General features: G+C 38.5%; 1 protein-coding gene across 3 annotated transcripts in view; it reads right to left on the bottom strand.

Moving 5' to 3' along the window:
• Positions 1-2,019: 2,019 nt before the first annotated feature.
• Positions 2,020-15,807, bottom strand: part of CD19 (CD19 molecule) — a 34,181-nt gene continuing 20,393 nt past the window's right edge. For all 3 annotated transcript variants that reach the window (XM_058180733.1, XM_058180735.1, XM_058180736.1), the window contains 8 exons: positions 14,295-14,354; positions 11,316-11,378; positions 11,137-11,211; positions 9,881-9,949; positions 8,228-8,296; positions 5,305-5,394; positions 3,609-3,689; positions 2,020-3,291 (listed from right to left, as the gene is read on the bottom strand). In XM_058180733.1, the coding sequence (XP_058036716.1) occupies positions 3,209-3,291; positions 3,609-3,689; positions 5,305-5,394; positions 8,228-8,296; positions 9,881-9,949; positions 11,137-11,211; positions 11,316-11,378; positions 14,295-14,354 (590 nt within the window). In that variant the 3' untranslated portion in view covers positions 2,020-3,208. The remainder of the gene's footprint in view (positions 3,292-3,608; positions 3,690-5,304; positions 5,395-8,227; positions 8,297-9,880; positions 9,950-11,136; positions 11,212-11,315; positions 11,379-14,294; positions 14,355-15,807) is intronic.

Here is a 15,807-nt window from a genome sequence, read left to right as displayed (position 1 = left end):
GGCAAAAAGGTCATAAAATCATGCTTGACTCTCTTAATTATGCATTGCTTAGCAATAGAAATCCTAATTCCAAGGGTAGATGTATGTCAAGACAACTTGTATTGCATTTTGATAATCTAGAGCAGGGGTCTTCAACCTTGGCAACTTTAAGACTTATGGATTTCAACTCCCAGAATTCCTCAGCCAGCTTTGCTGGCTAAGGGATTCTGGGTGTTGAAGTCCACAAGTCTTAAAGTTGCCAAGGTTGGAGACCCCTGATCTAGAAGCCCTGAATTGTATCAGGACTATAAATCTCAAATACAAATGTGTCGGTGTGCAGCAGTATTTACCTCATGTCAGATCACTCCTCTTTCTATTTAATTTCAATTACCGTATATACTCGAGTATAAGCCGAGTTTTTCAGCACGTTTTTTGTGCTGAAAAACGTCCCCTCGGCTTATACTCGGGTCTATACGGCTTATACTCGAGTTGTCTTTTTTTTAAGCCTCGGCTTATACTCAGTATATACGGCTTATACTGAGTTTTGTTTTTTCTTTTTCACATTTTACCGGACGCGGGAAGCCCTGCCGGTGCAGTGAGAGGCGGGCGGGGAGCCGCCAGCCTTCTCAGCTGAGGGAGGAGGGTTTCCCCAACCGGTAGGTGCTTCATTTCCCACCCTCGGCTTATACTCGAGTCCCCAGTTTACCCCAGTTTTTGGGGTAAAATTGGGGACCTCGGCTTATACTCGGATCGGCTTATATTCGAGTATATACGGTATATAAAACAGTTACATATAGTCTTTTTCTTATGACCGCAATTCAGCCCAACATTTCTGTTGCTAAGCGAGACAGCTGTTAAGTGAGTTTTGCCCCATCTTACAACCTTTCTTGCTAGTATTGTTAAGTGAATCACTATGGTAGTTAAGAGAATTTGGCTTCTCCATTGATTCTGCTTATCAGAAGGTCACAGAAAATAATCATATGATCCCTGGATATTGCAAACATCACATGTCAATTGCCAAGTGTCCAAATTTTGTTTACATGTCCATAGGGATGCTACAATTGAGATCAGTAATGTGAAAAAACAGTCGTAAATCACATTTTTCACTGCTGCTGTAACTTCGGTCACTAAACAAATTGTTATAAATTGAGGACTACCTATATGTAGCACCGGCAACAGCTGTTGGAATGTTTTTAAGAAATATGTCTTCATTTCTGCCTAAGATTACAATTACCTGACCTGAATTCAAATAAAAATTAAAAGCAAGCTTGTTGAGATCACAAGGTGATGAGAAGCAGAAGACAATCTAATACAGAATATTTTATTTTACGGGATATAGGACCTGATAAAATATATGACAGCAAGAGAAATAAGAACAATAATATGCTGGGACAAGTCTTCCCTGTTTGTTAACAGTGCAATGAGATCCTTTTTATATAGCCAGGAGATAAATAAACCATGGGCCTTACACTGTATTTATCATGGAATAAGTTTGATGTTGATATAATGTAACATACTGTATGGACCTAGATATCATTTATAGCTTAGCATTATTATTATTATTATTGTAGATCATTAAATTATAACATAACATAACATAACATCAGAGTTGGAAGGGACCTTGGAGGCCTTCTAGTCCAACCCCCTGCCCAGGCAGGAAACCCTACACCATCTCAGTCAGATGGTTAGCCAACATTTTCTTAAAAATTTCCAGTGTTGGAGCATTCATAACTTCTGCAGGCAAGTCGTTCCACTTATTAATTGTTCTAACTGTCAGGAAATTTCTCCTTAGTTCTAAGTTGCTTCTTTCTTTGATCAGTTTCCACCCATTGCTTCTTGTTCTACCCTCAGGTGCTTTTTTGCAAATTATGGCTGAATAGGATGTCTCAACTAGACTAATGTGTCCTTTCTTGATAGATATGCATCTATTTATACACATACACATATCTATTTATATCTATTTATACACATCTATTTATAGAAACTATTTCCCCCCCGCCCCAACTGGGCTTAACATGTTCTTCCTCCTCCTCCCCAAGTTCTTGTTTTTCTTGACACATGCATGTCTAATGACTGTAGCTTCTTATACCCTTCACCAAAATCCCTCACAGATTTTGCCCTTTAAAAAATTGATTTGATTATGTGCCATCAAGTTGGTTCCACTTAGAACCCACCTGGACAGATTTTCTGTATGAAGACCCGCACCTAATCCAGTCCTTCAGTCCATCCACCTTACTCCTGGTCATCCTCTTCTTCTGTTTCTTTCTACCTTTCCCCACATTACATCCTTCTTCAAGAGAGTCAGATCTTTACATAGTGTGTCCAAAGTAGGATAATTTGAGTCTGGTCATTTGTGGGTTAAGTGAGACTTCTGGATTGATTTGTTCAATGACTAATTTGTTTATTTTCCTGGCTGGCCGCAGTATTCTCATGATGAGGCTTCTTCAACACACAAGTCCCGAAAGCATCACTCCTCTTCCTGGCCTGCTTTTTTTTAAAGTCAAACTTTCGCTTTCCTAAAATATCCAGAGAATATTAAGGTTTGCGCAATTCTGATCTTTGCAAGTATAGGCACATCACCAAAGTTGAATATCTTTTCCAGTTAAAACAATTATTTAGCAAAGTATGCACTGATCCTTTTGTTGAAAGAGCATTTATAACCGTATGCTTCCTGCTTGAAATGCTGTTTCAGTGTCTGAAAATGAAGGGTGATTTTATGATTGTCATGCTCATCAATCAACACAGTCTTAAATGAAGAAGGGGTGTTTTCATACTTATCATAAGAATTAATAAATCAGCAAGCAACTTCATTATTCCAGAGCTGGATTCTCTGAGTAATTTCTCTGATTTCTCTGATTCTCTGAGCCATTTGCCAATTGTTGATTCATCAGACCCCTAAACTGCTTTTTATTTATTTTTTTTAAAATGTCCACGTTTGCTTGGAAGTAATTGTGAAACAAAAGAAACATTTTCAAAGTCTCTGAGCAATTGAAAAATGCAAGTTTCTACCCACACCTCCTTCAAAAATCTCTCTGCCATTCTTCACCGCTCCAACTGCTAGACATCAGACACAAGTTTAATCTACCAGGGTTTTCTTCTCTTGTAAAAGAACTGACATCTAACACGTTCCCTATCTCTTGGGACAACAGAGTAGAATTCTTGGGTAGAAATATCTTTGATTTAGAGAAGGAAGGAATTGATCCCAGCTTGTTCTTGTGCTGTGGCAATACTAGTCTGAGCATAGCAGCCCACCTCTAAAATCACTTCCATAAGGAACAGAGATGTGCTGCCATCTGGAGCCTGAGGGAGAATCTGTGGAAAAAATGAAAATTGGGTAGATAATGCTGGGGAAAGTAACACAAACCCAAGATCCTGTAGGAGCAACGTTTCTTGCCAACTATGGGATCTGCAGCAATTTAAACATAATATAGAATGCTGAATTCATTAAACAAAATGTTTTTTTTTAATTAGCAAAAAAATAAATAAAAGAACAACAACTAAATCCACATGACTTATTTCCCTGGCAAAAAATCAATTTCTAACTCTGGGATTGCCACAACAAGTTTGAACAGGCAGCATTCCTATGGAAACATTTCCAGCTCCATAACTTCCCTCTCCTTTCAACTTACCTTCTCCATGTTTATCCAAGGTGCCATCTCTCCGTGAGTTGAGGTTTGTGGGGCTTTCCATATTTTCATAGGAGTCAGCATCTGCAGTGAGAAACTTGTTATAGATTTATTGAATTCCCAATCCCAGTTTATGTCAGTAAGATTTCTGGAACTGGGGAGAGTTGGAGATACCCAAGTGGTTCAGAGTTAGCCATTTTTCTCCCTATCCTGTCTTTAATACTATACTGGGCTTTCCAAGTACAGCGGTATCTCAGTATTTGGCTACTTTAAAACTCATCAAATTTGGTTCTCTATCCATTTTGATGTGAAAATGTTGTCCCAATATTTGGCCTCTTTTTGTACTCAATGAGCTGCTATAGGAAGAGGGGGGCATCTGTGGAGAACAGACATGCTGGGAAGCATTGACTTAATTTGTTTAGTGACCACTTGAAATTATAATGCCACTGAAAAAAGTGTGTTATGATTGTGTTTTACCCTTACAACCATGGCAGCATCCCCCTAGTTGTGTAATCAAAATTTAGATGTTTGGCAACTGGCATGCATTTATGAGGGGTATTTATGCAATGTCCTGAGGTCATGTGATCTTCTGATAAATGGGGAAGCCAGATTCACTTAATAACCATGTTATTAACTTAACAACTGCAATGTTTCACTTAACAATTGTGGCAAGAAAGTTTGTAAAATGGGGCAAAATTCATTCAGAAACTGTCTTGTTTAGCTACAGAAATTTTGGGGCTCAATTGTGGCTGTAAGTCAAGGACTAGCTGTAACCTAGAAACTATTGTGAAAGAAAAGTTCTGTCAGGGAAAAGAGAATCAGCAATAACAAGCATAGACTATATAGAAATTAGAAAAAAGTCCGTTTGTTCCATATTTGCTGACTTGGCCAAGTTCCTATAGAAAGAAGCAAGTTAAAAATAAGTATGTTTGGTCAAGGACAGGACTATTCCCCCCCACCCAATAAATCAGCTATTATTCCTAAATAAGGAAACCAGGAAGATGACATACGGTATGTAATTAGTTTGATAAATGTGCTTGTTTGCATGCAAATGTTTTCTGCTCTTCAAATAAAATATCCTATGTTCGTAGATCAACAAACCCTCAACACACACTACAGCAGCTGTTGGTTTTATTGCATTTGCCAAGCAGAAGATTTTCCTCCATCTGCCACACAATTTTAAATGCAAAAGAACTCCTCTTAAGAAAAAAGTCACCCATTGTAATTCATTGCAACACTATGGCTTTGAAAAACATTCCTCCTTTTCTGCTGCTTGTCCTTAAAATGCAGAAGAACAGTTCCTAAGTTTTGTTCCAGCATCTACTGGAAATAGCTTTAAATTATTTGAAGATGAAAAATAATTATTTTATTTATTGGATTTTTATCTTGCCTCTTATTCAAGGGTTCAAGATGGCATCCACAGCACTTCCTCTCCAGAAAAACAACTTTGTGAGATAGGTTGGGTTGAGAGTGAATGATTGGCTTAAAGGTCATCTAGTGACCTTTCATGGCTGACAACCAACTTGAACGTCGGTTTCCCTGATCCTAGCCTAATGCCTCAACCCGTTATTACAAATTGGACAAACTTGTTTGTTAACAAACAATTCTCTGATTCTATAAAAGTAGTTCTTGAAGTTTCTTCTTCTAAGTTCCTGCAACCAACTGCCTTCCTAGAGAATCCAGGAGTTTTGATACTCACCCTCTTCATTGCTTGTGTTGGTATGGAGGTAAAAGAGCTTGCTTGCAGTGGGACATAAGGATCCATTCATCTCTTCATAGGATTGAGACCCTGATGAACAAAGCAGGAACTTCTCAAAGTTGGGCTATGTTAATTACTCCTGATACTATTTATCTGGTAAATACTACCAGCCCTTCAGCCATGAAGGGAGGTTTTGCAAGTATCCTGTTGAACAGCATCTTGGTCCCTTGCTCCAATGGAGGACATCATTTACTATGTTCACCAGTGTCCCATTCACAATGGGATTAGGGCCAAATTATTGATGGTAGATAAACTCAAGTGTCAGTTCAAGGATTGGGACCTTGCATTGTTGAATTATATTCTTTCAAAATGTTTCTAACTCTTAGCAGTCAGCTAGCTACTGTTGCTCTGCTGTCATTTACTCTCGGAAATTTTTTTTGTTAAAGTAATAAATCTGGCCTTCCTGGTTTTCAGTTCTTTGTATCTAACCCTTTTTAATTATTCTATTTTATTTTATTGTGATTCGGTTTATTGTATTTTATGCTATTGCATTGTTATGACCCATCTTTAGAATAATAAACTTATTTATTGATGTTATCAACAATTCTGCATTGGCAACTTAATCTGTTTGTTTTCCAGCCTGAGAACATAGTTTCTAAGCAGCCCAAGGATGTCATTGTCATACAGGGCAGCAATCAGCTCTTGGAGGGTATGGACCATGCCAGCTGTTATAGCCATTTGGAGTTGGCAATAGAATGAGATTAGAATAAATCAGAATACAGGTAGTCCTCGATTTACAACCACAATTGAGCCCCAAATTTCTGCTGCGAAGTGAGACATTTGTTAAATGAGTTTTGCCCCATTTTACGACCTTTCTTGTCACAGTTGTTAAGTGAATCACTGTGATTGTTAAGTTAGTAACATGGCTGTTAAGTAAATCGGTTAAGTTGCAAAAGGTGATGACACAGTGGTAAAATCTGAACCGGTTTACTACCTGTTCGCTGCCTGCGCAGGCGTGCTGCACTCATACATGAGCAGTGCACACCATGCACCAAATGCAAGGTGCATGCACACGCATGCAGTGCACGCCAAAAGGAAGCATGGGGTAAGTAGAACAGTGCGCAGGTGGGTGATCAGTTATGGTGCGTGATCTTTTTTAAAAAACTTTTTTTTTAACTTTTAAAAGCATTTTTTTACAACCTATTTGGCCTATTTGCAACCTATTTACAAGAAGTTGTAAAAAAAATGCTTTTAAAAGTAAAAAAAAAAGGCTCTGACAAGCTGAGTCGCATGACTCAGCTGGGCACGAGTGGGGAGCAGGGATTTTTGCTAACAGTTCTCCAAACCACCTGCTACCATCGCTACCGGATCGGCCCATCCAGTCCGAACCGGGAACATTTCACCCCTGCGATGACATGACCCTGGGACACTGCAATCATCATAAATATGAATCAGTTACCAAACACCAGAATTTTGATCACATGACTACAGGGATGCTGCAAAGTATGAAAAAATGGTCCTAATTCACTTTTTCAGTTACTTTTTAGTAACTTTGAACTGTTACTAAATGAACTGTTGTAAATCGAGGACTGTATATCTGCTCCAAGGGATTAAGACAGCCTTGGATAGATGCAGGATGCATGCAGAGTTTCAAAGCATGGGCAGTGCGGGGAATTCATTTCAACATTAAGAAATGGTAAGTGTTTTTTTTTACCTATGGCCACTTGTTTAGCAATTGTTTGAAGTTATGACGCTGCTGGAAAAAGGTGATTTATGACCAATCCTCAAAGATACCATTGACTGAAAGACTCTTCCCTGTGGCTCAGGAGAGATGGAGACTATGGGTCACATACTCCTTTGATGTTCCTTTTATACAGAGATTCAGAAAAAACATATTCTGCCAATAATTTCTAGATATCCTGGCCGTTTTGACACTGCTTATTCCAGTGGTTGCTTAAAGATGAAGAATCCATAACTACAGTGCAGGTGGCTAGAGTCTGCACAGCAGCACTGGGGATTCATCGGAAACACTGTTCTAATCCACCCTAGTTATGTTACACAACAAATGTGGCAAACCCTTTGCACTGCTTATTCCTTTCCCTTTCAGTAATTAAACTGACAATGGGCCACACATTTTACAGATTATAATTGTAGTATAGTTGGACCATATCTAATTAACAGACTGGATTTTATCATAGATTTTAGTTGTTATATGTTATTTTATACTAGAATTTTTAATTGTATATTTACTGAGTATTTTTATTTGTCCTGGCCTGTGGTCTATAACTATATTGACCATCATTTGTGTTGTAAATGTTGTACCTTGATGAACGTATCTTTTCTTTTATGTACACTGAGAGCATATGCACCAAGACAAATTCCTTGTGTGTCCAATCACACTTGGCCAATAAAAAATTCTATTCTATTCTAATAAACAAAATTGATTGATTGACCAGTCCTCAAACTTATAACTATTTCAGCATACAACCATCTTTCCACAAACAAAGCCAATGGGGGAAACTGGCAGAGAAGGTGTTAAGTCATAGTCACGTGATGTCTCATGACTGTGGCAAAAAAGACTGTAAAATCAGATCCAGTCACATGATGCCTCACTTAATACTCACTCAAGAAATTTCCTGGTCCCTATTGTGGTCTTAAATTGAAGACTACGTATGCATAATCCATAGTGGGAACAGGGCAAGTTTACAGGACTTCAGATAATGTATATAAAATACATTATGCTCAGTTTTCTTTCCTTCAAAAATGCAAATGTATTTTTCATGCATTTCAAATGACCTATGTTGGAGCATAGTTCTAAAAATAAAAAGATGGTAATGCTATACCTCAATCTGGTAGGTAGGAGAAGCGATCCAGGAGAAATTTGAAGATTTTGTGGTTCACTAAAGTTCTCCTTCTTACTTACCTATAGAAGGTTCACTGCCCCCATCCTGCCTGTCCTTATGGATGTCCAAAGCCAGCTGTAAGCGTAAACCTGGAAACAGAGATTGATACCAGCAGCTAAATGGCATTTTATACTGCGATTATAGAAATATAATTCATTTAAATCTTGAAAACAGAGACTTCCTCTCTGGAAATTTTATACTGAGCAGCCCAAAGCATCCAAGATTTCTACAAATGAGATACTATATAAAAAGAATGTCATTTAACTAGTTGTGTTCCCCAGAACTGATATAAATAGACTATCTCTTACAGAAGACTTAATATTTAAGTAGCAGCCAGTTTCTGATCATTATATTTTGTGTATTTAATATTGATAAAACCGCATTTGGAATCACTGTGACATGGTGATTTTAGCTTAACAATTATATATATCAGACCTCTATCTCATTTTACCAGTCTACCAAATCTCAACTTCCAACTGCACTGATTTTATGGTATTAATTTCCTTAAATAAATATGATATAAAATGCAATCAGCCCTTGACTTATAGCCACAATTGAAGCCAAAATTTCTGTTGTTAAGTGAATTTTGCCCCATTTTATGACCTTTCTTGCCTCAATTCTTAAGTGAATCATTGCAGTTGATAAGTTTGTAACCCGGTTGTTAGGAGAATAGCTTCCCCATTGATTTTGCTTGTCAGAAAGTCACAAAAGGGGTTCTATTCTATTCTAGTCTAGTCTAGTCTATTCTATTCTATTCTACTCTACTCTACTCTATCCAACTCTACCCTACCCTACCCTACCCTATCCACTGCAGTGATTTGCTTAACTGCAGAAAAGATCATCAATTGGGCATGACTCATTTAGCAAATGCCTTAGCAAATGAAATTTTGGTCCCATTGTGGTTGTAAATTGAAGACTATATGTAATAGTAATAATTAATATGCCTTCTCAAAATAGGTTGGCTTTTGCTGATGAAGAAAGATGGAGCAATGTCATACATTTGGAGCAGTAGTGGGTTGCTCCCAGTTCTGTCCGGTTCTTTAGAACCGGTAGTAAAAGCGGGGTGGGGGTAAGGGGGAGGAGAATTGGGGGGTTGAGGGTAGAGGATGGAGTGATGGTTAATGTACAGGGATTATTGAAGATGTATAAATATAATTAATGTAGGGTCGGGTTTTCCCAGTTACCATTTTAGAACGGTGGGGAGAGAGAAAAGAGGAGAGAGTAGGAGGTAGGAAAGAGGAGAAGAGGAAGGAAGAGGGGTAGAAGAGGGAGAAGGAAGGTGTAGGGTGGAGGGAGGAGAGGATGTAGATAAGAGAAGGAGAGGAAGGTCTGGAAAGTAGAAGAAGATAGAAGAGGGAAGAGTGTTAAAAAGGGTGGGGGGTGACTGGTCAAGCCCGACTAATTGTATATAACTGTACATTGGATGAACTGTTTGATATGATTGTAAAAATAAAACTTTTTTATGAAAAAAAAAAGAACCGGTAGTAAAAGAGGCAGAAGGCTCCACCCATTTGCCTGGACATCATAATTGATGATCTGCACATGTACAGAAGTGCGCGGTCCCATTGCGAACCGGTAGTAAAAGTAAGTAAAACCCACTCTTGATTTGGAAATAACGAATTCTGGACTTGGGGTGTGTTTTTTTTTGTTGTTGTTTCGTTTCTATTTTGTACCTGCTATAAGTCGTGCTGCACCAGAGTTCATAGGACACTCTTCTTCCAAATTTATATAGTTTTCATTGTCTGTTAAATAAATACAGTAGATTATCACCAACAGCCCCATGATTCAATAATTTTGTCAGCACCTTACAGAGTCAGTTATTGTGATGAAAAATACCCTGAAAGTTCTCATAAGACATCCAAGGTTGCTTGATAGTCAGAGGAGCAGCATATATCTTAAATAAATAAATAATAAATAACTAAAGCCATAAGAAGGAAAATAATGTTAGTGCAATAACACAAAGCTTCAAAATCTACAGCTGCCACAATGAAGCAATATGAAGATTGGGGGTCCTTGGTCCCATTGTGGGCCCCCATATGAAGGTTCCTGGGCACAGGGTTTTGCAACCAGTACTAGCGCTAAAGTATCTTTACAATTTTGAAAATCAATAACTTGTCAATATATTTGTTAATTTCAAAATTCTACAGACATCTTTGTTTAAACTACTTTTGTTTAAAAATAGTCTGGATTAGAATAAAGGACAAGAATAAGCATGTTCCACCAGAGGGGAAAATATATATCCACAATACGACAATGTCTACATGGAATAGAGTACTATATTTCTAGCTGTCTATGAAGATTCTCAGTCGTCCAGGTCATAGTTGTATCAAAAGTGGTTTTTATTTTTGAAAAGGCAACTGAACTGATTATTTTTGAGGAAAAAGAAGATGTTTCGTTTCCTATCCTGGAAGCTTCATCAGTTGTATTGGATACTGTGGCAGATGGAAGGAAAGTTATTGACAGTTGAGATTAGTTGCGGGGGAATGATAGGTCCTGGCAGGATGGCGGTGGTGGGAGAATGGAAAGATTGTGTCTTCTTTTTCCTCAAAAAATAGTCTAGTTGTTTTTTCGAAAACAAAAACCACTTTTGATGTACTTCTAGCTGTTCCCAATAACATGGTATTGCAATATAGTACACGTCATATTACCTCTAGCTAAAACGCCTGGGCATGTGTGAAGATAGGTTTCAACACATGAAGAACACCAGTTTTGGAAACCCAGTTGGCTTTCCTTTATATTTAGTATTTCTCAACCTTGGCAATGTTAAGATTTATGGACTTCAACTCCCAGAATTTCCCAATCAGCATGCTGACTTGAGAATTTTGGGGACTGAATTCTCCACAACTTAAAATTGACAAGTTTTAGAAACCCTGATCTATATGAGCATTATGTTTGCCCTTGCAACTTCCATATCAAATCCAGAAACTACCTTCAGCAATGGGGTCTTGGTCTTGCGTCAAATTCTCAAGGACCACCTCGGTTTTGTTGGAGTACCATGAGTCAGCTATAGGACATAAGAAAGCAATAATTAAGAATATTCTACCATTACCTTATCATGACACCTGCATTCCTCATTCTGTCAAGACCCCCCCATATATTTCTTAATACCTGAGTTCCCATTGTGAAGATCAAACTTCACTTTGTCCTGGTTATTTTCGTAAATGAGTACATCTATGATAGAAGAAAGAACAGCTGTCATTTTTTTTAAAAAAAGAGGAAGTAAAGGATGGCTATCATTGCTAATCCACATGCTTTGCATACTGTATGTGAAACATACCTGGAGAAGAAGGGTGGGTCCTCTTTCTGAGATCTTGAGGAGCTGTTGACCATTCTTGTAACAATGGTTTGGAGGACTTCTCAACTTGTACCTCACCAAGGAATAAACTTGCTCTGGCAACATGTGTTTTCTATTGTCTCTTTGTGATGAGGTCTTCATTTTATCCACAGTCCATGAATGAGTCATGCATAAGGCATCTGATGTTAAAATATTATCCCTCCCCCTTATTCCAGCACCATCTAAGGGTAATCTCAAGGCATGTTAAATTCTGTTAAATTTTGTTACCCATTTAGAGGGGAATCAAGCTAATTATTCTTTCAGTGATTTGACAGGATAAGGTTGATAAGGAAAGGAAATTTCATCCTGGTGCTTTTCTCATATTCAAAGATAGGTGGGTGGTCTTGGCGATTTAGTAGAAAAGAACACTTGCAAAACATTATCTCTAAAATTGTTTGATTATGACATGCCATCAAGTTGATGTCAAATCTTATTGACCACATAGATAGATTTTCTCTAGGACAAATCTGTCTCCTACCTGTTCTTTCAAATCTTCCGCATTGTTGTTGGTAATCCTCTTCTCTTTCTTTCCTCCTTTCCTAGGATTATACCTCTTTAGAGAGCTAGATCTTTGCTTGTGCTTACTAATGTGAGTTTAGATATTTGTACAAGTGAGAACTCTAGAGTGATTTGTTCAGTGATCCACTGTACGCATGGTCCATTTTGGGAATTCTGTAAGTTGAAGTCCATAGATCTGGAAATTGCCAAACTTGAGATATACTCCCATAGAAGTGCCAATAGTAGAGATAGCAAGATCTGGCCATAAGGCTTGCAGAACACACAATGTATCTAAATTTAGCTGAGTGCAAGTGGTTTTTTAAGTCAAGATGTTGGTTGGTCATTAGTCCAGTTCAAAGTAGAGAGCTCAGCTTCTGACAATAAAAGTCAGTGGGAAAGCCATATTCACTTAACACCCATGTTGCTAACTTAACAACTGCACTGATTCGTTTAACTATCGTGGCAAACTGGTTGCAACTGTTGTGGTCGTAAAATGGGGCAAAATTCACTTAAAAACGTCTCGCTTAGCAACAGAAATTTTGGGCTCAATTGGGGTTGTAAGTTGACTATCTGCCAGATGAATTGGCAGGCACTGATGCAGATATACCCTCTTCCTTTTCCTGAGCATCCTTTGGAAAGTTTAAATATGGCAATTCCATTCATCTCCTAAAATGCAGCCTTTTCTTAGTACATGCCCTCAAGTTTCAGTGGGGTTTCAGTTTGCCTGCTGTTAGTTCACCCACTTCCAGTGCCCCCTAATAGACCTCTATTATTAATCCATTTTTCCAGGTCAGGGTTTTCCAATCTGTGGGTCTGAATCCATCCCTTTATCTCAACATTCTCCAAGTGCAGGTTAGCCTCCTTACTCCACTGTCCAGCTTGTTCTATTCAGACAAGGAGAGTGAATATTTCAGACAAATGGGCTGAAGGCATATAGAAGGAGTTAAGAGATTTAAAAACTGGTATTATGAATTTTCCCAATTATGAATAATTGGCACCAGAATTTTGGTTGATAACCAAGATGGATGTTAAGTGGAATGATGGGCTGTCTGCTAAAACAAAGCAAGGTTACGGCATATATTTGAAAGGAGACAGGGAAGCCTGTAATTGTGGAGTCTATCTGGCAAGAACAAAGAATGCTTATTCACAGGGAACATGCATATGTAAAGCTTGTAACAATTCTGAGTGGTTAGAAAGCTGATAAAAGTAACAGAGTTAAACATCTTGGATAGTTCAGCTAGAAATTAGGAAATAGGGATGGCCAGGAGCAAATACAATGCTTATTAGATAACTTCTGAAGCGTTCATCAGCCAAGGCTTAGAAATAGGAACAGCTAGAGACCAATAGGGCAATTGTTAGATCATTACTAAAACGTTTATTATATGATTTGTTTTATATCCTGCCTTATCCCGCCTTCTGCTTTAGTAAAATTGTATACAGCTTTCTTAATCCTTTGTTCTGGGTCCTGGCATTTTGCTGGCTGGGACCCCTTTTGTAGAAGCACTTCAATAAAAGGAAACAAAACCTGCATCTCATGTCTGGTGTTCTTTATTGGCTTCAGCATCAGACTCAGACCCAAACTGGGGACAACAGATTGTATCCAATTTTACATTTTTGGCTCCAATTGTTAAATGAATCACTGCAGTTGTTAAGTAAACCATGTGAATGTTGAACGAATTTTGTCTTCCCCCCCATTGATTTTGCTTGTTGTAAGCCAGTTGGGAAGGTCACAAATGATGATCACATGACCTAGAGTCACCGCAACCATCATAAATGCATGCTGGTTGCAAAGCGCCCAAATTTTGATCGTATGACTGTGGGGATGCTGCAATAGTCATATATGTGAGGATCAGTTGTAAATCACTTTTTTCAGTGCCATTGCAACCTTCAGTGGTCAGTAACAAATGATGTACGTTGAGGACTACCTGTACAAAATTCAGAATCCCCCCTTTCATACACACAGGAGAATGTTTACTATTCTCCTTCAGTATTTATTTTTCAGCTCCCCAGGTAACATTACTCATTCAAAGAGCTGCTGAAGAATGAGGGTTCACAGGGGATCTGTACAAGATGGCCAAGCAAACCAAGAAGGACATCTGCACCTTATGGTCATGGCCCGCATCTTAACTTTTCAAAGCTTTCTGCAGTTGCCCTGAAAAGTTCATCAGCTTCCTTCACAAAATGTAGGAAATCAATGAAGCAATCTGATGCGAATTTATATTAAGAAGCAAAGCTTGTAAGAGAAATTAGTTTACCATTCAAAACTACATCTCCCGGTTTCACTTCTTCTTGAGTATTTTCATAGTTTTCATCATCTGAAGCAAAACCAAATAAGATTAAAAACATTGCAAGGAGTCCTTGAGACATGACAGGTCGCTAACCTGCAGTTTGAACTGAGGGTTAATTCCCCCCCCCATAACTACATTATGACCCCATTTCAAAGTTATGGTCACTAAACCACCCTGTGGTCATTCACCCTTAGACTGACCACAGGAATGCTGCAACATCCCGCTGTCCCTCTCTTGAGGGGCACATGACATGGATTTTGTAACTTGCTAAGTAACATAGATACTTTGTATTTTAATTTGAGTTATTTTGCCTTTTAAAATGATGTTCAGGTTCATGACAGACTGGAATGTTGAAAAACCTTTATCCTATGGTTGTACAGGTTGATTAGATAGCTTTTAACATTCCTAAACTGAAAAGATAATTTACAGAACGATGTCTGGAGACTACCTCCTGAAAGGAAGAAGTTTCTTAGCATCAACTGGGATCTGGTTATCTAATTTCAAACAAGCTCTATAATTGATTTACTGTGCAAGGAAGGATTACTCTTATCCTGTCCAACCAATTTTCCTCTTTCATTTTTCTTTGCTGTGTTAACTATAAAAAGGAATGCAAAGTGGGTCCCCAGGTTCTCCCTTTTCATAGTGAGATCCCACTGTATCAGGGTACCCTAGTAAACTGCTTTTAAATGATCTTCCAACTCGGTTGCTTATTGTGAAGATAAATGGAGCCAGATTCATCTTGCCCTGCCAGGACCCTGCAGTGTTTGGGCTTCCTCCTGACATGCCCATACTTATCCCACATTTACCTTTTCACAATTCTCAGACCTCATGTTGGGGCAGTGGGACAAGACGGCAGCCATGGAGTAGATGGTTCCATTTTGTTGCCTTAATGCAGTCTGCAAGTGCTGCAGAAGCTTTCTGCAGCTTTTGGAGGTTTTCTGTAATTTTTCAGAAGTTTTCCACAGCACTGTGCAGGCTTTGTAAAGGCAGCAAAATAGAACAATTTGTCACTGGGTCGCACGGTAGCGACCCAGAAGTGGCTGCCATTTTGTCCCATCCACATTTTTTCTCACTTTCACTATTATTTTTCTCTTCCACATTCTACTACGATGTTACTAGTTGCCCAATCTAAAGCTCGGTCAAGAGCTATGGTTTCCCTTGTTTTCTGGTTTTTACCTATAGCTGCATAACTGGACAACTAATGAATGTTCAACTGACCCAATCCATACTACACTATACAACGCTGTTACAAACCTAGGTCTTGAACAACTTGTAACTAACAATACAAGACTCAACAACTGCCTTGACCTCATCTTCTGCAACAATCCAAACTCAATTTACGGACTACAAATTAAAGAACCTTTTTCAAACAGTGACCACTGCATGATTGATTTTCGTCTCAATATACGTCCATACTTAAATCGTCATAACAACAGAACTCCCAACTACAACTTCAAGAAAGCCAATTACGACCTTATAA

This window comes from Ahaetulla prasina, chromosome 4 (assembly GCF_028640845.1).
Source record: "Ahaetulla prasina isolate Xishuangbanna chromosome 4, ASM2864084v1, whole genome shotgun sequence".
NCBI classification, from domain to species: domain Eukaryota; kingdom Metazoa; phylum Chordata; class Lepidosauria; order Squamata; family Colubridae; genus Ahaetulla; species Ahaetulla prasina.
Note: the sequence above shows the minus strand (reverse complement) of the source record. Positions and strands in the feature narration are given on the sequence as shown.